Source organism: Primulina eburnea, chromosome 16 (genome assembly GCF_022965805.1).
Source record: "Primulina eburnea isolate SZY01 chromosome 16, ASM2296580v1, whole genome shotgun sequence".
NCBI classification, from domain to species: Eukaryota; Viridiplantae; Streptophyta; class Magnoliopsida; order Lamiales; family Gesneriaceae; genus Primulina; species Primulina eburnea.
Genome location: NC_133116.1, coordinates 1,910,255 through 1,933,572, shown reverse-complemented (window position 1 = coordinate 1,933,572; position 23,318 = coordinate 1,910,255). Strand labels below are relative to the sequence as shown.

Sequence of the window (23,318 nt, the reverse complement as noted above, 5' to 3'; positions counted from 1 at the left end):
ATCGTCTCACAAGAAACCTACTCAAGACGATAGTCATAAAAATTAATTCAAATCAATCCGAAACAATAAAATTAGTTACAAAATCTCAAACTTAAGTTAGATAACATGGATTTTATTAATGTCAAAACCCACGTCCAGAATCATTCATTATTAACGATTGTATTATTTTCTCAAGGAAAGAGAAATGTGTGACACGTCTCCACCTAATTACTTACGTTCTTTATTTGGCGAAAGAACGAACCACACACAAATGACTACCAACCACAATATACTACTTTTATGTTAAATTTTGATGAACTTGCCAGCGGCAAATGCATACATACTCATGGTACGTTTGTTCTTGGAGACAAACTTGGTTTAAGAACAACTTGAAAATATGTATTCTTGATTCACTTTGTTTACCATATTTGGAGTTTTTTTTTGTAATATTACTTTATTCCACCCCGGCCAACCAATGTAGGAAGCTAGAAAAGTGGAACAAGAAATATTGTCCCGATTCCTCTTTGCTTTGATCTCACAATAATTCGATTTACCATCTTACAATAAATCGACCTTCGGAAACAAACTCCGACAGCCATTAGTTGGAGTGACAGGATTTTCTCTCCATCATGGGAAGTCGATATTCCCAATATCGCATACATATGCAGAAAATGCAAATGCAATGATCCCCGCCAGCCCCCAATAGAAATAATCAAGATGAGCTTGATTCAGCTTATCTGAAAATCAACCGTCCTCACCATGTTCACTGGTGATTTTCTCGATGGCGGATACGAGAAAACCGCTTAAGAAGTTCCTCGTACCAATCAAACCAAGCCACAGGGCAATACCTACTCTTTTCAGATCAGTAGAAACCTGATCAAAGAAGAATTCTTGAAGGCCAACATAGGTGAAAGCGTCAACAATTACAAAAACCACATGCTGAGGAGCAGCCACCATATACTCATTGGTACTGTCGCTACAAGTCAGAAAGCCCATGTTCTATAGCAGTTGCAAGACGCTTCCTGTCAATAAACACAACTAATGATAAAAGCATCCCACTACCAATTCGTTGAATCACTGACATACCTGATGGCTTCTTGGTTATAGCTCTGGTAATGGGAACCAAAATGAGGTCATAGATTGGAATAAAGGCGAAAATGGAGAAGGCAGTGAGAGATTGAAGTGAAGCAGCTGGTATCTGAAAGCTAGAAGTGATATAACGATCCACTGTGGCGCCTTGATTTGTGAACAGTGTTGAAGGCTCTGTGTATACTATTGCATATCCCAAACAGGAAGACCATAATGGAACAAGCCTGAGAATTGCCTTTGCCTCTTCAATGTCAGCGATGTTATAATCTTTTGTGTTGTTTTTTGAACCCTCGGGTATGATTAATGCTTTGTCAAGTAACCTTGCAACCAGAAAGTAGCATATTGAACAAAATCGTACTCCAGATTAAACACGTGAAGCAAATAACTATGATGTTACCAGTTTGTTTGTTTGTTTTTTCCATATTTTTTTGGTTAGGAAGGCTAAGTTAATAACCATAACTTAACGAACTTGCCTGAATTGAGAATCTTCATGATGCAGAATTGGTCGAGCTTCGTCATCAGTACGGGTTCGAAAGGGTGGCTTGCCAATTTATAGCAGCTTTGACAAATAGATCAGTAATTCTTGCAAATGGATTACTTTCATCACTGTCCCCTACAAGAAAACAGATAATGCAGAACACATTATAATTGATGGAATTCCAAAGTCAAGTTTCCAGCTCATGTTCTCTTGAATGTAGTTCAAAACCAAGAGAGATGCCAGAACACTTTAACAAAAAGCGAAATTCCACCGAGTGAAGAATGAGGCTTTTGGCTTACTTTCTTTTTGACATTCCTCATCAAACTGGTTAGCTCCAAAAGCTAGGAAGCTATGATTATGCCCACCTTGCGCTAATGCTACCAAATACAAAGAGGAGGAGAAGAATATCTGAAGATAGGGTGACGGAGAGAATATGCTAGACTACATACATCATTCTTGCTTTCTGAAGAGTTGACTGAATTAAGTGCAGCTGATAAACACAAGAAGCCAAGTCGCCGTGAGCAAACACGACCCTCGAGCAATTACTTTTAGCTCAGCATACTGAAAATCTAGATTGTTCCCTAATAATTAGCTGAGAGATTTGCTAATCATGGAATAAATTCGAAATCAGTGACCTATTTACTAGGCCCCTTTGGACAATCTCAAATCAATGCAGTGATTTTAATCATTCTTGATTATGTTGTACTTAAACAAATTAAAATAATTGTTACTTATTGGCTTCGAATATATGAATTATCAAATTTCAAGTTACTCCCAACAATATTGAAAAGGAAAATATAAAAGTTTTACTACGATTTGTTTGATTATTCACTCACACTCACCAAAATGTGGAGAACCGAGGCAATAATGATTGCCCGTATCGGCCTAAAAATGAATCAGCAATGAAAGCACCCATAAGAGGTGAAAGCATAGCCGTTCCGGACTGCACGTTCACGTTCGCTACTGCCGTTGCACTGGACTGTCCAAAGGGGCCAGTTAAATAGGTCACTAAATTCGAACTTATTCCATAATAAGCAAATATTTCAGCCATTTCAATTCCTATAAATAATCGAGCAAGAACAGAGTAAATAAGTGATTCAAAAGCAACTTGACTTGTGGAAATTGCCGAAGGATAGTTGAGAATGGATACCTATGAGTTTGCGGGGTCGGGAATGTCCATTTGATCCTCTGTCTCGGTAGAGCTTTCTGTCGCAAAAAGCTTTGCTACTAATCCCCCGTGCCTAATCATTGCATGTGATATTCAATCACTGAATTAATTATTTTTAAAAAAACAACAAAATAAACTTAAATAATTATAACGTCATTCATTAAAATTTATTTAAAAAGACCGAGTATTTTACATTAAAATGCGAATTATATATATATATATATTGTTAACTAAAAATGAATAAATTACTCCATTAAGAAAGTCATATCTCACCAAACATATATATATATATATATATATATATATATATATATATATATATATATATATATATATATATATATATATATTGTTAACTAAAAATGAATAAATTACTCCATTAAGAAAGTCATATCTCACCAAACTAAAAAAAATATGTCAAATGGTCTAACGACTTTAGATATGTTTAATGAGTCTATTGAATATTTTTTATATAAAAAGTAATATTTTTTATGATCAAGTTGGATAAGAGATTTGTCTAAAAATTTGATCAGTTAAACGGTCTCATAAGAGATTTTTGTTTTAAAAAAATCAGAGCCCTCAAAGGATGTTTAAGTTGGATAGTACTGGCTGATAGTCAGGAGTTCGATTCTCCTTATCAACACTTTATCGAAAGATCATGTCGTACATGACTTGTATAGTGCGGTACTTCGGTTTACGTGACTAGTGCGATTTGTAAAATATTGTGTTAGCTCAAGATTTAATCAATACACGAAAAAAATAAAGGATAATGATTCATACATTGTAAAAAAAAAAACATATATTAAAGATTACATTTCAAATGATATCAAATTATACATCTCTCACTACAACAATAAATGATTATTGTGACACTTTTTTGAGCTACTTTTAATTAAATGTTATAACAAATACTTAATAATGATACTTGTAAAAAATTAATAATGTATAAAATAAAAAAAACATTTTAGATTAGTTATCCTGACATTTTTAATTGATGTCATTTTTTATATGGAGGGAAACAATTATTTTTCCCACATTAAAAAACTAAAAATTGTCACTATAAATAAATATGAGAATATTTGGGTTGGATAAATATTGGAGGAGGGAAAATAATTGTTTCTCTCCATATAAAAAATGACATCAATTAAAATGTCAGGATAACTAATCTAATATGTTTTTTTATTCTCACATTTATTTTATCTATTTTTCACTCTTCCAATATTTATCCGACCCCGAAAATACTGAGGTAGAGAGAAAGACCGATGCTTTTTAATTCTCGAGGCACTTGATCATAGAAGAACTCTTGCAAACCAACCATAGTAAAAACTTCAGCAATTCCAAACAACAGATATTGAGGTATCAGCCACGCTACACTCATCGGAACTGATGCTTCTGGTGTATCGACTAGACCACTATGTGTCCTCTCCTTTGCATGGCGGAGATATTTAATTTCTTGATTTTCCGGAGGGGGCAGAAGGCTGCGGCGGAGAAAAGTGGAGATGGGTCACACCTCTTTGTGGAGGATGGATGTAAGGACCGTGTATCGTATTATCGCAAATCTTGTATGATTATCGATAATTAATGAAATTGTCATGGATTATGTATATTGATGTATATCGTGACAATGAATTGAGAAATGAGATTGAAAAACGAATATTGTATATGAATTGAGGTGGTATGAATTGATTTGAGAGGCCGGACGTCAATTTAATACAAAACCAATCTTTGGTACAGAACGTGTGGCGCCCGAGCGGTAGAAAATTACCGCCCGAGCGCCAGGATATCTGGAAGGTGATGTTCGGGCAGAACATGCGGCGCCCGAGCGGTAACTTTCGACCGCTCGAGCGCGGCACAAATGAAACTCGGGGACAGAATGTCTCGCGCTCGGGCGCGAGAATTCTACCGCCCGAGCGCGAGAGCGGTGGCAAGATAAGAATGATTTCTGCTGTTCGAATTCTTCATTTCATTTACGTAGCTTCGAGAGAACACGAGAGATTTTCATTTTCTTTCGTCTGATTTGACTTCGAAACGCTGTCTAAACGCGAAACAAATTATATATTTGTGATCTGCGCGTTGAGGGCTTCTGATTGAGGTAATTTTCTTCCAGTTCCATCAGCTTTAAATAGCAAGGTGCTGGAATATTATGTATTTGAAGTTGAATTTCTGATATGTAGTAGAATATCCGACAATAAATTCGTATTCGAAGTCGGACTTGAATTATGATATGATTTTGATTTGATATGAATTTTTGAAGTTTCAAATAATATTTGAAACTCATATTAATGGTTTTGAAGCGTGTTATTGATTGGAATGAATATGTTATTTGTAGTGACCCGTTCCAGAATCACCTACTAATCAAAAACTAAGCATGCAATTAACCTAATTAACAATAATCAGAGATAACAGCGGAAAAAGTCAACAAAATAATGGTTATACAACCCAATCGAAGTCTAGAATAACTCCAAATAAAATATCCAATACAACCATATCGAATCAAAACAATACCGATAAACTAAACCAACCAGCTACTCAACGTCCTCCTCCTGCTCCTCCTGAGCTGTCCAACCTGAGGCCTGCCCCGTGGGAATGGGGTGTCCAAGAATAAACAAAACCGAGGACGTGAGCGATAAGAACGCCCAGTACAAAAGTATGAGTATACAGACCTATATGAAATGCACATGCTATGATCATGATACCGGGGTAGTCAAGAAACAGGAATCACAAAGGATCTCAAAATGCTCAGTCTAGAGGCGCCAAGTGGATAGTGCCGCGCGGTCCAACCTCTGGGTCACTGCATCCACTACAAGACAGACGTGGACCTAAAATGTCCCGGACCACCGAAGCCCTCCCGACCCGTCGGCCACTGTGTACTCTCGGTGTCCATGCGTCCACAAGACAGGGCTGAGCGGCCCCAAGATATAGCTTATCTCGAAAGAGATACAGCTCAACAGTAAAGGCTATCTCGAAGAAGATACGGCTCAACATGAAATGCAACGTGCAGTAATAAACGTGACATAATAGCATGCATCATATGACATATATCAATGCACCATATAATCATGCAACACATATAAGAATGTATACTCAACCAGGATATCTCGGATAGTACTTTCGTACCTCTATCACAGCAAGCCTAGCCTTACGCAACACCGCTAATCAGGTCTAGAACAAGCCTACGCATCAAAAGCATACTCAATCAATACTACCATGCTCGACTAGCAAAACCAGTACTCCCTAGTACTACCAAAGGTTTAGGGTTTACCTTCGTCCGTCGACAGCCCTTTGATGTCGATTGCCTCGTAACTCAGGCGCCGCTACGCTACTACTCCTGGCAGCTCTTGGCTATCGCTCGACCAACAACTAACGCTAGAAACCTTCCAAATCTCTCACTAAAGACTCAATCTCAAGAAATGGCAATACCAAAATGAGGAATTCGAGCACTATTTATAGGCCATGTTCGGATCCTCCGAACAACACTTCGGAACGTCCGAACGCTACGTGTCCATTGGCTCTTGACAGCTCATGATCGGATCCTCCGATCATACACTTCGGACCGTCCGAACTCCCACGTGTCCAGCTGCTCTTGACACCTCATGATCGGATCCACCGAACTCACTTCGGACCTTCCGAACTCTTCGGTGCTTCCGAACCATCTTCGGTCCGTCCGATCATGACTCGGTCAAAATTACACATTAAACCTTCTTAATCACCAATACTCCGTTAATTACCCAATTTGGAATTCGGGCTACTACATTCTCCCCCCCTTAAAAAGATTTCGTCCTCGAAATCTAGGCAAGAGAATGAACAAAACGAAAATAACAACATCATTACCCTCAAAATCTAAGGGACAACCCATCACTAGACGCTTGGCTAAAACCGAATGACCCATCGGAGTAGAAACGGAAAGAATGACATCTAGAGAAACATGCGGTAACTTATGACGCTTAACAAATCGTCCTGGTCACCCCAACGACCTACACTTCCCTGACTACTCTCATCACCAAAGTGGTCAGCCATTGCTACAACATAGAATGGGGAAAACTAGTAAATTGGTCAACGGAAATCCCAAAACAGAAATCTATATCCCAAAATCGTATGCATGCTCTGATACCATAAATGTAGTGACCCGTTCCAGAATCACCTACTAATCAAAAACTAAGCATGCAATTAACCTAATTAACAATAATCAGAGATAACAGCGGAAAAAGTCAACAAAATAATGGTTATACAACCCAATCGAAGTCTAGAATAACTCCAAATAAAATATCCAATACAACCATATCGAATCAAAACAATACCGATAAACTAAACCAACCAGCTACTCAACGTCCTCCTCCTGCTCCTCCTGAGCTGTCCAACCTGAGGCCTGCCCCGTGGGAATGGGGTGTCCAAGAATAAACAAAACCGAGGACGTGAGCGATAAGAACGCCCAGTACAAAAGTATGAGTATACAGACCTATATGAAATGCACATGCTATGATCATGATACCGGGGTAGTCAAGAAACAGGAATCACAAAGGATCTCAAAATGCTCAGTCTAGAGGCGCCAAGTGGATAGTGCCGCGCGGTCCAACCTCTGGGTCACTGCATCCACTACAAGACAGACGTGGACCTAAAATGTCCCGGACCACCGAAGCCCTCCCGACCCGTCGGCCACTGTGTACTCTCGGTGTCCATGCGTCCACAAGACAGGGCTGAGCGGCCCCAAGATATAGCTTATCTCGAAAGAGATACAGCTCAACAGTAAAGGCTATCTCGAAGAAGATACGGCTCAACATGAAATGCAACGTGCAGTAATAAACGTGACATAATAGCATGCATCATATGACATATATCAATGCACCACATAATCATGCAACACATATAAGAATGTATACTCAACCAGGATATCTCGGATAGTACTTTCGTACCTCTATCACAGCAAGCCTAGCCTTACGCAACACCGCTAATCAGGTCTAGAACAAGCCTACGCATCAAAAGCATACTCAATCAATACTACCATGCTCGACTAGCAAAACCAGTACTCCCTAGTACTACCAAAGGTTTAGGGTTTACCTTCGTCCGTCGACAGCCCTTTGATGTCGATTGCCTCGTAACTCAGGCGCCGCTACGCTACTACTCCTGGCAGCTCTTGGCTATCGCTCGACCAACAACTAACGCTAGAAACCTTCCAAATCTCTCACTAAAGACTCAATCTCAAGAAATGGCAATACCAAAATGAGGAATTCGAGCACTATTTATAGGCCATGTTCGGATCCTCCGAACAACACTTCGGAACGTCCGAACGCTACGTGTCCATTGGCTCTTGACAGCTCATGATCGGATCCTCCGATCATACACTTCGGACCGTCCGAACTCCCACGTGTCCAGCTGCTCTTGACACCTCATGATCGGATCCACCGAACTCACTTCGGACCTTCCGAACTCTTCGGTGCTTCCGAACCATCTTCGGTCCGTCCGATCATGACTCGGTCAAAATTACACATTAAACCTTCTTAATCACCAATACTCCGTTAATTACCCAATTTGGAATTCGGGCTACTACATTATTGATGTAGATCAAGTATTATATCAGTATCTTCAGGCTACATCAATTGCAACGAAGAATTGAGGTATGTTGCGACCGGGTAACATACGACAGGTATCTGTATTATATGATATATGATTGGATTGATTGGATTGGATTGGATTGGAATACGTGTCTATGTGCCTATTTGATGATTTATGTGGCATACATGACATTGAGATTGAGATATCGATGTATAAAATAAATGTTTTGTTAACACACATCATTTTATGCATACATCGATACATGACATGCACGTTGAGCTATGATCCTTGGATACCCTGATATGATTTGATTGGATTCCGGGGTTTGTGAACACAATCGCTATGCCGGTATTATATGACCCGTAAAGCATAGACAATTGTGGCCCCATATGATTGGATATGAGGTGTGGGATTGATGGCGCTTCGTCGACGCTATCATACGTGTATTCCCATATCGGCCGGTGCGCCAGCTCGAGCATTGATTTGATTTGATAGAGATTCGATTGATTCTGACATGTGCTCAGTGGATGGACATTTGACCTGATACCTCCACGACATACATGCATTGCATACCATATATCATTGTTTAGATATCTGTGGTATATATGATTGGTTGTTCCATACGGAGCTTTGCTCACCCCCAAGGGGGGCTGTTGTTGTCTTTGTGTGTGGACAATGGCAGGTACTCCAGGACATCAGGAGACCAGAGAGGGTACTTCTGGAGGGAGCCACAGCTTGGGCTGAGGTTTTATATATATGTCTTGTTCCCAGTATATATGTATATGTATCTATATACCGGGGCATGTCCCGAGGATATGAGTTGTTTGTATATGATTGGTTTTGATTTCGTGTGGGCATGTTTTATGATTTGAGATTAAATACTATTTTTAGTATTATAAATCTAGAAGAGATGTTTTGGGCTCATCGTAAAAGAAATTTTAAACCCGTTTCCGCTGTGATTACTTAATCCTAATCTGATTGCATTGTAATAACGATTAGGAGCTAAGGACCCCACAATGGAGGTGAAGTTGGGTTGCTGCAGCGATACTTGGATGATCAGATGTTGCTTGGGGTAGGATCAGGCCGTACAAATACAGGTGGGGGTGGGGACATTGATGGGAATTAACGTACTCGGTTAAATTGGGGTCGATGCGAGACAGTTTGTTTGTACGAGGGCTATTTGGCAATAAAGAAAACTGATCTTATAATTTTTATTTTTCTGGGTTTTAGAAAGTTAACATGGTCGATACCTAGGATTGGGAACAACGTGAATTGTGAAGGTACATACTTTCTGAGTTGTTTTATGCTTTAGTTTACATCGACCTTTTTTTTCAAAAAAAAAAAAGAAGCTAAAATTTGATATTATCTATGTAACAATGTACTTCTTAAAGATTTGGAAACATCTCAAATCGAGATTAAAAAAATTTAAAATTTGAATTCGGTTCGAATTAGATACATTTGAGTTCAAAATTGTTTTGAATCTATTTTTTAAAAATATTTTTGGATCGAATTTGATCAAATGAAGGTTCAATTTTGAAATTGACTAGAAATATTCAAACATGTTCGCGTGTTACTTGAAATATATTTATTTAATTTATAATTATATTATATTGATAAAATGTTAAATTTAAGATATATCACAAATTGAACCAAACTGTAAAACCAAAACAAGCTGAATTGTTTGGATTGGTTTCATTGATCATGGTTTAGATTGATTTTAGAGTGGGTATCATGTGAGACCGTTTCACGGATCATAATCTGTGAGACGGGTCAATCCTACCCATATTCACACTAAAAAGTGATACTCTTAGCATAAAAAATAATACTTTTTAAATGGATGACCCAAATAAGAGATCTGTCTCACAAATACGACCCGTGAGACCGTTTCACACAAGTTTTTGCCTTGATTTTAATATCAATCATGCCGAAAAATTTGTTTGGTTCAAATTTGGATAAAAAATAAATATAATCAAATCAATCCAAATCGATTACATTAATATAAAAATTTATGTAATGATTTTTCGTAATTGCGTGTTATTTTTCTAAGATGTTGAAATATTTTATTTGGTTTTTAATTTGTATTATATTATTAGTTAACTTCCTATATAATCCAGTTATATTATAAATTTATTTATTTAGATTTTATGCCAAATAAATATAAGCATAACCCTAAAATGTGGGTATTATATAAGTTGTAAATTATATAATTTGCATAAGTATTTTAATTTATGATATTTTACTTAATCATCAAAGTTTACTATCAAATGTCAATGCTACTTTGTCCAAATTACAATATTTCAAGTACTAATTTACTATGAAATACAAAACATAAAATTAATCATCCAAATCAAAATTCATGGTCTAATTATAAATAAATCAAGATTTGAAATTTTGGAAAATCGATAAATATCGTTTGGCTCGATTTTAATTCAAACCGAACCAAACTATATTTGAACACACATATTAAAGCTCGCAAAAATGTTAAAGTTTGGTTGGAAAAACGTCCTGACATGTTTTTGTTAGGTTTGAATTCAATAAATTTGAATACGAATAAAATTTTTTCGATTGACCAAACATTTACGCCTCTATTTTTTTTAGTATCAAAATAATCTAAAGTGACATACCAACACACACACTCCACTATTGGGGTAAGTTAGAAATTGTCAACCAAATTCATCTATTTGATAATAGTAAGTTAGAAATTGTTAAATCAACTCATCTATTTGATAAATGTGTCTAGAAAAACTTTATTTATATTTACGTGTGTAAATCGCCCACATTTGGATAAATAAAAAAAATGATCAACTTAACTCATCTATTTACTGGATATGAAGTTAATGCTTATTCGTAATTTGTTGCTTCTTGGTATTATTATATTCTTTCAAGAAGTCAATCAATCAATCGACAGATTATATTTATTTATAAAATCTTAAGTTTTATGACGTAAGACTTATTTGCATCCATTCATTTTATCCGGACCAAAATACGATACCATATGTTTAATGGTGATTGGCGATCCAAGTCCCATCATTTTCAGCGGGTCCCGTATGAGAATCGTGCAACCCCACAACACGATTTTAGTTAAAATGTTGAATCTGCAAAGAACAGAAGGGAACCGAACTCGAGGTGATCCAATTCTTCTTCATCATCGTATCTTCTAGATTACCAGTCCGAAAGTAGGAAAAGAATCTACAACAAGAAGCACCTGGACCCAAAAGCAGAATTGAAAAGATGAAAAGAAACCAAATCTAGGAAAAAGCAGAAAACTAAGGGAGAAGAGAGATTATTTCAGCCGATGCAACCGGCAAGTGGCGGTGAAAGTGGTGAGCTGAGTAGAAGTGGCGGACTCGCTAGGTTTCGCTCTGCTCCTGTGACTTGGTTAGAGGCCTTACTCGAATCCGACGAGGAACCTTCCGATGTAGTTTTGGAACTTCCTAAACCACCGTCCGACGCGGCCACCGATTTGGAGCTGCTGGATTCTACTGGAAGCGGTGAGCTGAGCAATTTCCTCAGGCAGAACAGTTCCCCGGCCGAGTTTTTATCTCTGCTTAATAAGACCGATGGGTATTTTTCGAGCTTAGGTATTCCGGCGAGCTATGATTATCCTTTGTCGACTTCGGCTAAGCGTGCTCGCCAAGGGGATACTTTGGACAAGCCGTCGCCTAAATTATCCTCTTCATCTCTAATGCCAGTAGTAAGTCTTTCGACGAAGATCTAATCAACAGGCTGATTAAATATTTTACGTTTCAAAATATTACCGTTGTCCTTATTTGGAATACCTCACTTCAGTTTGAGTTTACAAATTTTTCTATTGGATTTGGATATATATTGACTGATGCGTGGTGAAAAGATAGTGTTTTTGTATTCAAATTCTGATGTACGTGAGAGTTGAGGGGCGGAAAACTATTATTATTCTTATTTTTCAATTGGAGGTTTTATATCATTTTCGATATAGATACACGAGTATTTGAGAACACAGACTGGAAATGAGTTTATGGTTAAATGGAAGTTATTGACTTGGTTTCTTCTCTATGGTGGATTCGTTCTTCTCTTATTAATCATAGACCGAGTTTTGTGTACCGGATAATGGATATATTACGAGTGCTCTAGGCTGTAGTTCTCATGTATCTGGGCGTAGAACATACTGATTTTCTTTTTATTGGTGAAGAAGGAGGAGAATGGTGGAGAAGGAGCATTCATGTCGTTGGATGCTGAAATGGATAATCTTTTGGAGGGTTCTATCATGTGTAGGGTTCGAGCAAAGCGTGGCTGTGCTACCCATCCTCGCAGCATTGCTGAGAGGGTATTTAAGTTTACTTCGAATCTTTCCAGTTCTAGTCTGTTCAACTCTCACAAATTCATACTGCAATTTGCTGATTAGGTGCGACATTCTGGTAGCCATGAACTTCTCACTTATGCTAACATTTCTCCCTCTTATAATCAGATGCGAAGAACACGGATTAGTGATCGGATAAGGAAGCTGCAGGAACTTGTCCCTGATATGGATAAGGTAGTTTAGGAACATAGATTTCTCTGTTTGTGCTAGCTTTCTCTGCAATTGATCTTACTGAAAAATCGAATTAATGAAGCTATGGTGAATTGCCACCTACAATTTTTATTTGCTTATTTTAATCTTAATCTTATACGAATGTGATAGTTATTCTTGACAAGCCTACATTGATATCTGATGATCGTAATGTGTGATTAATCTATTAAAGTTGAACCCGTGATATCTATAAAATTCCCGACATTTTACTCTTAGACATGATTTGCAAATTGCAATGCAATAATTATAGGTTAAGATGTTCGACGGTTCCGTTTTGCAATGCAATTGATGTCGATTGTAGCTTTGTGTAGAGGCATTTGTGGATCCGTAAATTAAAATTCATTTGTCTGAAGCATTTAATCATAAACATAATGATACCAATGGTTAAAACCTCAGATTTAAAAACTTTAAACTAATGAAATATCTGCTGCATTAGAAACATGAGAGAAATTTCTTAAATATGATCATTGATGACCAGAAGTCTACCGCGTGGATAGATTGGAGTCTCCCCTTTGTAATAAACCCAAGGAAGGCAGTAAAGAAAATTTTCCAGGCTTGATTTTCAAAATCTTTTTCCTTCAAAAATTCCAGTAAAATAAATATCCCTTATCATTTGTGTGAGGAAAGTGTGGGGCTAATCTTTTGTGCTTCACATTGTTACGTGTATTTTCTCTACATTAACATTTATATTATTTGCTATAATGTGCTTAAGAATTCTGGAGAAGGCAAACTTTTACTTTTGTTACATGCAGCAAACAAACACGGCAGATATGTTAGAAGAAGCAGTGACTTATGTGAAGTTCCTTCAGAAACAGATCCAGGTTATTATTTCATCGATATTATTATCCAAAAGTTATCTTCTGGTTTGATCGAACAGTTTAAAGTTGAATAATAGCTGCATTAAAGATAACCATGGTTTCTACCACGATTCTGTATATGAATATTACCTGGAAAAAACATGCTTTTAATGCAGATGAATGAATTTACCTATGATCTGTCCCAACTTTAGCTTGGATAAGATCTTAATGGTTGGATGCCTTTGTAGCGCTACAAATATTAAATATCAAAACGTCCACTTTGTATCTTCTCAAAAGGCAAAAATGGTGATGTAGTTATTACTTATTATTCTTGGAAATGGAATAATTTTGTAATCGATGTGGATGGTTTACAGGAAGACGAGGTGCTCCGCGGTCATCAACGTTATTTAATTTTGCCTTTATCTGTTCATTTACATTCATGCACTTCTCTTGGCCATTCCATTTTCAGCGAACAATTACTCGTGCAATTGCTGTATGTAATTGATACGAGTTTCTTGAGTCGTATTTATATGTTCCGAGGTTCAGTATTTTATGGGTATTTGATTCCCTTATTACTTGATTTTGATTCTACTTTGCATATGTCTAAATTTGGAAGGAACTGACGGATCATCAGAAGAACTGCAGATGCTCATCAAAAGATTGAGAGGTGAATTTGATGTTATTTATAGGTATTAGGCAATGATATATCCACATTTCTATAATCTTTTCTAAAAGTTATTCGATGCTTTTGTATATGTAGGATTTTGCAGTCTAGAAGATCGTGAGCACCTGCTTCTATTGAATTTTCTATTGTCTTGTATTTTCTGTGGATTTTTAAAATATTGTATAAAGATGATTTTTTCATGTTTGCCGCGAGCTTGAGATGTTGAACTATTTGCTTTTCTTCGTAACATGTTGCGAAAATTTTCAATGTCGTGCCAACACCTTCGACCCAAAACAATGACGAAGGACAAGAGTGTACAATGTGCAATAAAATGAGCCACCAAATTTGCATTGCGGCTGACATGTTCAAATGAAATGAAATTGACTGAAACAAGGAGAGCGTATCTAGTTGATGATAATGCCATCAGTTCACGTCTTTCTGTTGCCGAGTTCACTGCTGTGAGGACGAGTGAGAAATCCGAGAAAATCAAAATTTTATCAAACCCTGTATGGATCGCTAAAAGAATGACATGATAAATATCATTGAGTTCAGCAGTAAATATAGAATTTGGATGACGAGTGTCCATCTAGAATGATCCTGATTCACTACGTCCACACTAAAGTCACCACTCACCATTCACCTCGTCAACTCTCGTATCAACATCTAACTTGACGTCCCTAGGCGGATGCTTGATCCATTTCTTGTTCAGAATATATTGAGTACCTTTTGACTGATTCAAGCTAATAAGTCTAGCTTTTCAGAATTCTTCAAAATAAGGATCAATCCAATCAACATTAATTGGTTGCCGAAGCATGGACTGATCATGTTTCCATCTACAAATTTTTTTCCAGATTTTGAAGAATTCTGAAAAGCTAGACTTATTAGCTTGAATCAGTCAAAAGGTACTCAATATATTCTGAACAAGAAATGGCGAGCATACATAGCAAAACACTCAAATTCATGATGCGAAAGAACAACCCTCAAGTGAATACCATAATCGATAAAAAAATTTCCCTCACGAAAATTCTTCAAATGAGGCCAGAACAAAGAGTATCTTCCAACTTTTTGAAATTTGTGGACAAAATAATAGACAATGACCTGTCGACTCTAAGGATGAACCACATAAGACACAACCCCCTTTCACAGGAACATGATGTCGCTTGGAGATTCAATTCCGTAGGCGTAAAGTCATGAAATGCATGCCATAAAAAAATATGTACCTTAGGAGGAATGTTTAAAGTATATCGCTTTAAGTATTTGAGTCATTAGGGAAGATGAACCATGGATGATTCGCCAAACCTGTTTTGGTAGGAGGACCCGATTAAATTCAATAAGACTCCGGAACCCAAATCCCCCAAACTGTTTCAGTTTACACATATTTTTCCATCTAAATTCTAACCTAATGCAAACCTCAACCATCTGAGGTTGAATTCCACTAGAAATCTGCTCAAATTCATGACACAACGAAACCAACAGCTTGAAACAAGACATAGCATAATTCGGAACAGCTTTCAACACTAATTTTATGAGATTTTCTTTACCTCCAGACGAAAATATTCTAAACGGCCATCCATTAATCTTTTTAAGCATTCGTAGCAAGCACTTCAGTTGGTTCATAAGCTTTTATAACATTTCTATATTAGGTATGTGCGATACATTCTATATTTATTACATGCCATGATATATATATATATATATATATAATTCATTGCTATAAAAATTCTCTATTTTTTTATAATATATGTAGGTTATTACTTGTTATCCTTTTTCTGAAGTGTGAATAAAATTGCTCGTTTACTTGGGCTCGACTGGTTTGCGACGCTGTTACCCGTCCACCGATATATTTCCTTGCTGTACATTTATCGTGGAAGGGTTCAAGCTTCCGACTGGTTGAATTCATCGTGTCCTAACAATTCCATCCCCACGTCGTGAAACCATAGACCTTGCCCTGCACCATGGCGGTGCCAGTTGAAGGAATAACCCTACGCAGAAGCTACCGACACTCACATGCTGTAGGTTGCAGACCTGCGGTGAATTTCATGAAGTTGATATCAATGTCATTCGCCCAATATCTTGACGCATTCTTTATCAATAGTGCTGGGGTATCTGGGTTGTTTTGAGTTTAGTCAATTCAAGGCTTACACAGATAATCCGGTCTCTTCGTGATGGCATTGCAGGAGATCAAAGCAACTCTTTTTCATGGCTTCACTTCATTTATCCACCTAAAGAACATTCACGCACGTCTTTTCCGCTTTCATTTCCATCAAAACCATTATCTTTTGAATATGCTTTTGAAATCCACTTTCAAGTTCAACCTTCCTAGCTATGCTACAGCAGTCTTTAGCCAAACACACGAACCCAATATATTTTTATACAACACCATGATAAATGGGTTGGTCTCGAATGATTGTTTTAGTCAAGCTATCGACCTCTTCCACTCGATGCGTAAAGAAGGCTTTCTACCGAACAATTTCACTTTCCCGTTTGTGCTCAAGTCTTGCGCAAGAAAATTGGACTTTGAGTTAGGTGTGAAGGTTCATTCTCTTGTCGTGAAAGTGGGTTTTGATCGTGATGTGTTTGTGAATACCGGGCTGGTGGCTTTTTATTCTAAGGTGGAGGCTTTGCAAGATGCACAAAAGGTGTTTAATGATATTCCCGAGAAGAACGTGGTTTCTTGGACTGCAATAATGAGTGGTTACATTGGGATTGGGAAATTTAGTGAAGCCATTGACTTATTCAGGAAGTCGTTAGAAATGGGTTCGAGGCCGGATAGTTATACACTTGTCCGGGTTTTGTCCGCATGTTCTCAATTGGGGGATCTGGGAGCCGGTGAGTGGATTCATAAGTTTATTGTGGATGCAGGAATGGGAAGAAATGTGTTTGTAAATACTTCATTAGTAGACATGTATACCAAGTGCGCAAGCATGGACAAGGCTCGAGCTGTATTTGATGATATGCCTGAAAGGGATGTTGTTTCCTGGAGTGCTGTGATTCAGGGTTATGCAGCAAATGGGCATCCAAAAGAGGCTCTAGAGATTTTTCATAGCATGCAAAAGCAGAACTTAAAACCAGATTGCTACGCCATGGTTGGGGTACTTTCTGCATGTGCCAGTCTAGGAGCTCTAGAACTCGGAGAGTGGGCTAGTGACTTGATGGAGCGGGAAGAATTTCTATCAAATCCTGTTATGGGAACTGCCTTGATTGACATGTATGCTAAATGTGGGAAAATGTCTGTTGGTTGGGAAATTTTCAAAGAGATGAAAGAAAAGGATCTTGTTATTTTTAATGCGGTAATATCTGGTTTAGCTATGAGCGGTCACGTTAAAACTGCATTTGGTTGTTTTGTGCTAGTAGAGAAATGTGGGCTGAGGCCAGATGGAAAAACGTTTCTTGGTCTGCTTTGTGGATGCACTCATGCTGGTCTTGTCAATGATGGCCGCCATTATTTTAATGGAATGAGTTGCTTTTATTCTTTAGCTCCCACTATTGAGCATTACGGATGCATGGTTGATCTTCTCTCTCGAGCTGGTTTGTTGGATGAAGCCCATCAAATGATTAAGAATATGCCAATTAAGGCTAATGCAATTGTTTGGGGAGCTTTGTTGGGTGGTTGTCGATTGCACAAGGATATGCAATTGGCTGAACTTGTTTTGAAACAATTAATCGAGTTGGAGCCTCATAACTCGGGAAACTATGTTCTTTTATCAAATATTTACTCAGCTAATCAGAGATGGAATGAATCCGAAAGTATAAGGTCAATTATGAATGAGAGGGGCATCAGTAAAGTGCGTGCCTACAGTTGGATAGAGATAGATGGAGTTGTTCATGAGTTTCTTGTTGGCGATACTTCCCATCCTTTGTCAGATAAGATATATTCTGAACTTATTGAGCTGGACAAAAAATTGAGAGCAGCTGGTTATGTTCCCACAACAGAGTTTGTGCTCTTTGACATTGAAGCTGAAGAAAAAGAGCATTTCCTGGGTTACCACAGTGAGAAGCTTGCTCTCGCATTTGGCTTGATCAGTACCAAGAAAAATACCGTCATACGAATAGTTAAAAACCTTCGGGTATGTGGTGACTGTCACACTGTAATCAAGCTCATCTCAAAGATTACAGGTAGAGAAATTATTGTTAGGGACACCAACCGTTTCCATCATTTTATTGATGGATTATGTTCATGTAAAGAATATTGGTGAGGTATTGTAGGTCCGAGCGGTTTTAGCTGTCTTACCAGTTGTGCCTGTTTGGAAAATACATGGAGATCATCACTCTTCAGATTAAGAAAGAAGCTTTGGTGGGAGCAAGGCCTAAAGGCATGTATGGATCATCGATACATTGAAATCAAGAAACGATCCTTCTGTCAAATCCAAAACCCTGTGAACGAAGTTTAAGTTGATTCACTGTGCTAAGCGACACATCAATTGAGTTCAGCAGTTAATGCACATTGCATCACCGTTTTGCATGTGAATGGTTTGTTCTCTTTATCTAGCATAAATACACTTTGAAATTCTCGACCTATTGCAGTTACACGGTGGTTCACCTTTCAGGAATGCGGGACATATAATGTCAAAGCTCGATGGGTGGATTTATCCTGCGACAAGTTGAATGGGAGGCAATTACTCAATGTTATAGGTTTATCAAAATACTACTCCCATATTTCTACATACTTCCCAACTCATTTGGTTTCTTGAGAAATTTTTTTTTTTTTTTTGAGTTGAGTTTCTTGGGAATTTTATGACCAATATGGAGATCGATTTCTCCCTCCAATAATATCTTCAGGTGGCGTATCTTTGAGACTCTGAAAGAGAGCATGCATGCCTTGAGTTTTTCAAGGATCCAAAATATGGATTTGCTGATATTGCTTGATGTCCCGAAATCTACAATTTTAGTTACTTTACAAGAACTACTCCAAGGATCCAAACGTTTCACGAAGCATTTATAAATTATTATTTTTTTGAGGAAATTTATTATCTATTAGTCGATTTTTTTAGCAAAATTCGGTGACAAACATCAGTAGCTTTCTTGAATTCTTGACGTCCACTAGTTGCCGAAGGTTGCGTCTGTATTTAAATTCGAAGTAAATAAGGGTCCCCGAAAGGTCAAATATCATGCATTTCAAAGATCCCGCAGTCGCTGTCCAAATACACAATGTTCAAATACACCGACTCGTGTTTGGTAGAGCAAATATTGGGTCTATCTTTTTTTTTTTTTTAATAAAGAAAATCAAGATGGGTCTAAATAAATTAAGGTAAATTGGAATGGAGATGATACTTTGTCCATGATGTGATTACTATGATTAATTTAAAAAACAGACCTGGTCAAAATTTTTTTAAAAAATTTAACCCCCCATGTAGTGGTCAAATACACTACATGGGGTTATATTTTTAAAAAAAAATTTGACCGAGCTCATGTAACAAAACAACCCGTGATTACTATGTCAGGTCTTGGAATTATAATCTTAATATTTTTAAAAAAATTATATTTTTTACCCAATTTATGAGGAAAAAAAATAATATCCTTAATGTTGGTTTCCCATGTTTTCGTTCATGTTTCCTTTGATATTGCAGTGAACCCATTTTATATCAAATCTTTACCAAATGTAAATGTTTGTTTTTTCTGTCACACCTACCCATAATTCATTAAGACCTTAATAAACACATAATTCGCACGAGCAATAAATTATTAAGACTTCATTGATTTCTCCCTTTCAGTGAACCAAGAAATGAGTTAGACAAGTAGCAAAAGTGGAAAATAAATAATTTTTACAAGTATTTACGCATAGAAGAGGAAGTATACTTTACAGGAAGGATGACGAGGGAAATTAAGTCCAAACAAAGCTTTTAAGTCACAGACTCCACGTACGAGATATTTAGGAGAATAACATATATCAAATTTTATTTTTTAAAAAATAATATTTTCAAATTTATTTGAATATTTTTAAATACATATGATAATTTTTTTTAAAAAATATTTGACTAAAATTATTTTGATAACTAATCGTGCAGAACCATATATTCTTGTCCTTTATTGTTTGTCACAAGGAGAAAGCACGTCAAATTCATTAATAGGTGACGATGATGATGGAGAAGAAGGGAGCCACTGGTCCTGCAGATGTAATTCTTGACTGTCCCACGTTTCAGCTAGTCTGAGGAGGTCCCGCCTATCCTCTCCCCACTTTCATCTGTCGCACTCGGCAGTCAGGAGCACACATCACACACATTGACTGGCGTCGGCTGGACAATCCCCCCTTGTTTCCATTCGCAAATCACGCGTTTGGTAGTGATAAAGATCTCTTTCCTTTTTTTTTTTTGGGTTTTGTTTTAAAGCTAAGTTCGATGTTTCTTCATCTTTCTTGAGTTGTGTTGGAGTATAATTGTATGATTAGTTTGTGTCACTTTCACCTTCTGTTTTTTGGAGGAAAATGTGGGAGCTAAATAATGGTTGGTTGGACTTTTCAAAGTGGAGATGACAAAAGAAAGAGAGATTGAAGCCAAAAGCTGTAAAACAAATTTTTTTATTTGTCATTTGTATTTTATCTCGTCTGGGTTTATTCAGAGTGGAAAGCTGAGACGACCTTAATTCTAAGATTTGAACAGACCAAAGTTTTAGCCTTTCTCTCAGGTCCGTTTCTCTGCTTGCTATTTTCATCTGATGATGTCATTTATGAGAGAGCGTGCAGTTCTTTGCCTGTGGTTCCTTTTTTTTTGAAGGTGATGTTCATGTAAAGTTTGTTTCTTTTGTTCTCTTGTGGGACACATGAATGAAGCTGTAAAGCTTGAACTACATCATCCGAGTTTTGTTCAGGTTTTTATCCATTTTGGTTTTGGAAACTCGAGGCTTGCTCTTTGGCTATCATAAATTTAACGGCTATGTGTTCGATCCATTCAATTTTGACGGTATTATGATTTTGCTTATATTGGTGTTTGCATCTCTGTTTTGTCAAAATTTGAGCCTTCGTCTGAGTTTTTTTTCTTTTACTTAATTTTTATTTTTGTTTGCGATTTTTTAAGTCAAATATTAGTATGCTAAAATTTATGATGCTTTTCCACTTCAACTGCGTAAGCTTTTTGGATAATCCACATTCCATATTGTGTAGTGTTTGCCTAAATTATGCTGAACCATAATTTGCAGGGCTCTTCTGGGTTCAGCTATGACTTGTCCATTGTGGTTTTGTCTCTAAATTTTATAATTATTGGAATTCTATTAAGCTTGAGAATTTAGTTTTAGGACGCCGAAATATATGGCTGACATTGATATAAAAGTTGAGATTTGTGAAGCTAGTTCATGGACTGAGAGCAAAGAGACCACAAGTAATCATACTGTCGAGGCAGGTGATAACCGGGAAACAGATGATGTAAGCGGCAATAAATTACAAGATTCGATCATTTCATCATATAGAATATCTGATGAAAATGCTTTTGAGCCAGCCTCTAATGTCAGCAAGCATAAATCAAATATCATCTTTCAGGGTAAGGCACGGTTGTGTGACACTGGTAAGCAATCATCAGGTAAAAGAATGACAGTTTCTGAAGTTTCAGGAGAAAGTGAGAAAATGTCAGTGAAAGATAAATCGTCAGATACATATACTGTAGTGATTGGTGAAGGTACAAATGGCAATGAATCTTCAGAGACATGGATGACAAGATTAAGCAAAGATGGTGTCGACAAACTGGATTCGGTTGCTGCTGTATTTGATCTGAATGAAGACATCAATGAAGATGGAACGGATGGGTTTATTCAGCCTGATGTTGAAACTCTATCTTCTTGCAGTGTAATAAAAGTTGTGGCAAAAGCTGGGATTCCTAGGGGCCTACCCACGATGCCATTGAAGTTTGAAGGTGGACACAATTGGAAAGGTTCTGCAGAAATGAGTGCTTTCCGTTCAGTTGCTCTTTCGAATATGTTTCCGAGTGAACCATGCTCCAGAAAACGGTATAGCTCACGAGGTTTTACTGGGATTGACCTCAATGTCGCTGCTGTAGAAGAACAATCTTCCACTTTACAGGAACATTTTTGTTCAGATGTAGGTTCAAAACGAGCCAAGAGTCTCGGCAATGATCTCAATTTTCTTCATGGTGAAGCCAACGGCTTGAACATGAATGCTTACACGTGTAAAGCAGTGACATACAAGAATTTTCAGTGGCTAGGCCAAGATCATGAACCATTGGGAAACAAGACTTCAGATCATTCTACAAATCCTGGAAATCGAGAGATCGATTTCATTAGCCATACCTCTTTGAAAGATTCAAGTACTATGCGACAGGAGCAGGATACAAATCTTGCACACTCCGAACAGTATCTGGTTGCAGCCAGTAATGTCCTACAACCAATGGAACTGCTACAGAGAGTTGCTCCATGGCAGCCAAAATTGCCGTACATATCATGTACTTTACCCCCTCAAAACCATTTTTTAAAAGTTCCATTTTCTCAAAACCATGTACCATATAGCTATCACTTTCAAGAGCATGGCAATCTTGTGCAGATCATTAACGGACCAAACACAAGAAATAGAACAACCTCTATCTCTACTGTCGACGCCAAAGCTGTGCGAAGCATACCAACAAGTGGAATCAGAATGGTTGAAGCTGCGCCGTTAATGTTTCTTACGGGAAATCTGACAGATGAACATAGTAAGTCTATAAATCAAGAAAATTGGTATGCAACATTGACTAAAAGCAAGGAACCAGAAGGAGGGATAAACTATTACCAGCTTGGCTACAGACAGGACATTTGATTGCACAAATTATTTTAGTGGTTTGTGTTCCGGTTTGCTGATCCAACTTGACGTGTCATAATTGCATGGATTCAACATCGCACAAATGTATAAGATGTGCACTTCACGTTAGTCCTTTTGCTCTTACCTCATTGATTATGTTATCAGAATGCTGATTTTTCGTGCATGACTATATTTCATTTCTGATGATAGTTATAAAATTCCCCTCATCATTTCCCTAATTATTGTGACACTGAAGGTTTAGCTTTCTTACTTTGGTGGTGGATACAACTACTGTTCAAACCATGTTAAAATGACATTTTATTTGAAGTGT

At 37.4% G+C, this 23,318-nt stretch overlaps 3 protein-coding genes and 1 pseudogene across 9 annotated transcripts; 3 read left to right on the top strand and 1 right to left on the bottom strand.

Annotated features, from left to right (window-relative positions):
• Positions 1–264: 264 nt before the first annotated feature.
• On the bottom strand, positions 265–2,597 carry LOC140817272 (protein NRT1/ PTR FAMILY 5.10-like; annotated as a pseudogene).
• An 8,731-nt stretch (positions 2,598–11,328) lies between these two features.
• LOC140816807 (transcription factor bHLH80-like) lies at positions 11,329–14,549 on the top strand. 2 transcript variants are annotated; one of them, XM_073176267.1, is made up of 6 exons: positions 11,329–11,958; positions 12,436–12,567; positions 12,709–12,774; positions 13,563–13,631; positions 14,224–14,274; positions 14,368–14,549. In XM_073176267.1, exons 1-5 carry the CDS (start codon positions 11,560–11,562, stop codon positions 14,269–14,271), a joined length of 714 nt encoding a protein of 237 aa, XP_073032368.1. In that variant the 5' UTR covers positions 11,329–11,559; the 3' UTR covers positions 14,272–14,274; positions 14,368–14,549. The 2 variants fall into 2 exon arrangements, with proteins under 2 accessions (XP_073032368.1, XP_073032367.1); XM_073176266.1 differs by having other exon boundaries at positions 11,340–11,958; positions 12,433–12,567.
• A 1,498-nt stretch (positions 14,550–16,047) lies between these two features.
• Positions 16,048–19,376, top strand: LOC140816767 (putative pentatricopeptide repeat-containing protein At3g08820). 2 transcript variants are annotated; one of them, XM_073176201.1, is made up of 2 exons: positions 16,048–18,704; positions 18,819–19,376. In XM_073176201.1, the coding sequence occupies exon 1, from the start codon at positions 16,437–16,439 to the stop codon at positions 18,465–18,467; it is 2,031 nt and encodes a 676-aa protein (XP_073032302.1). In that variant the 5' UTR covers positions 16,048–16,436; the 3' UTR covers positions 18,468–18,704; positions 18,819–19,376. The 2 variants fall into 2 exon arrangements, with proteins under 2 accessions (XP_073032302.1, XP_073032301.1); XM_073176200.1 differs by having other exon boundaries at positions 16,048–18,741.
• A 935-nt stretch (positions 19,377–20,311) lies between these two features.
• LOC140816772 (uncharacterized) lies at positions 20,312–23,171 on the top strand. Of its 5 annotated transcripts, XM_073176210.1 has the most exons (3): positions 20,555–20,892; positions 21,403–22,655; positions 22,689–23,171. In XM_073176210.1, the coding sequence occupies exons 2-3, from the start codon at positions 21,512–21,514 to the stop codon at positions 23,003–23,005; spliced, it is 1,461 nt and encodes a 486-aa protein (XP_073032311.1). In that variant the 5' UTR covers positions 20,555–20,892; positions 21,403–21,511; the 3' UTR covers positions 23,006–23,171. The 5 variants fall into 5 exon arrangements, with proteins under 5 accessions (XP_073032310.1, XP_073032311.1, XP_073032307.1 ...); XM_073176209.1 differs by lacking the exon at positions 20,555–20,892 and adding an exon at positions 20,312–20,547 and having other exon boundaries at positions 21,403–23,171; XM_073176206.1 differs by having other exon boundaries at positions 21,403–23,171.
• Positions 23,172–23,318: the final 147 nt, after the last annotated feature.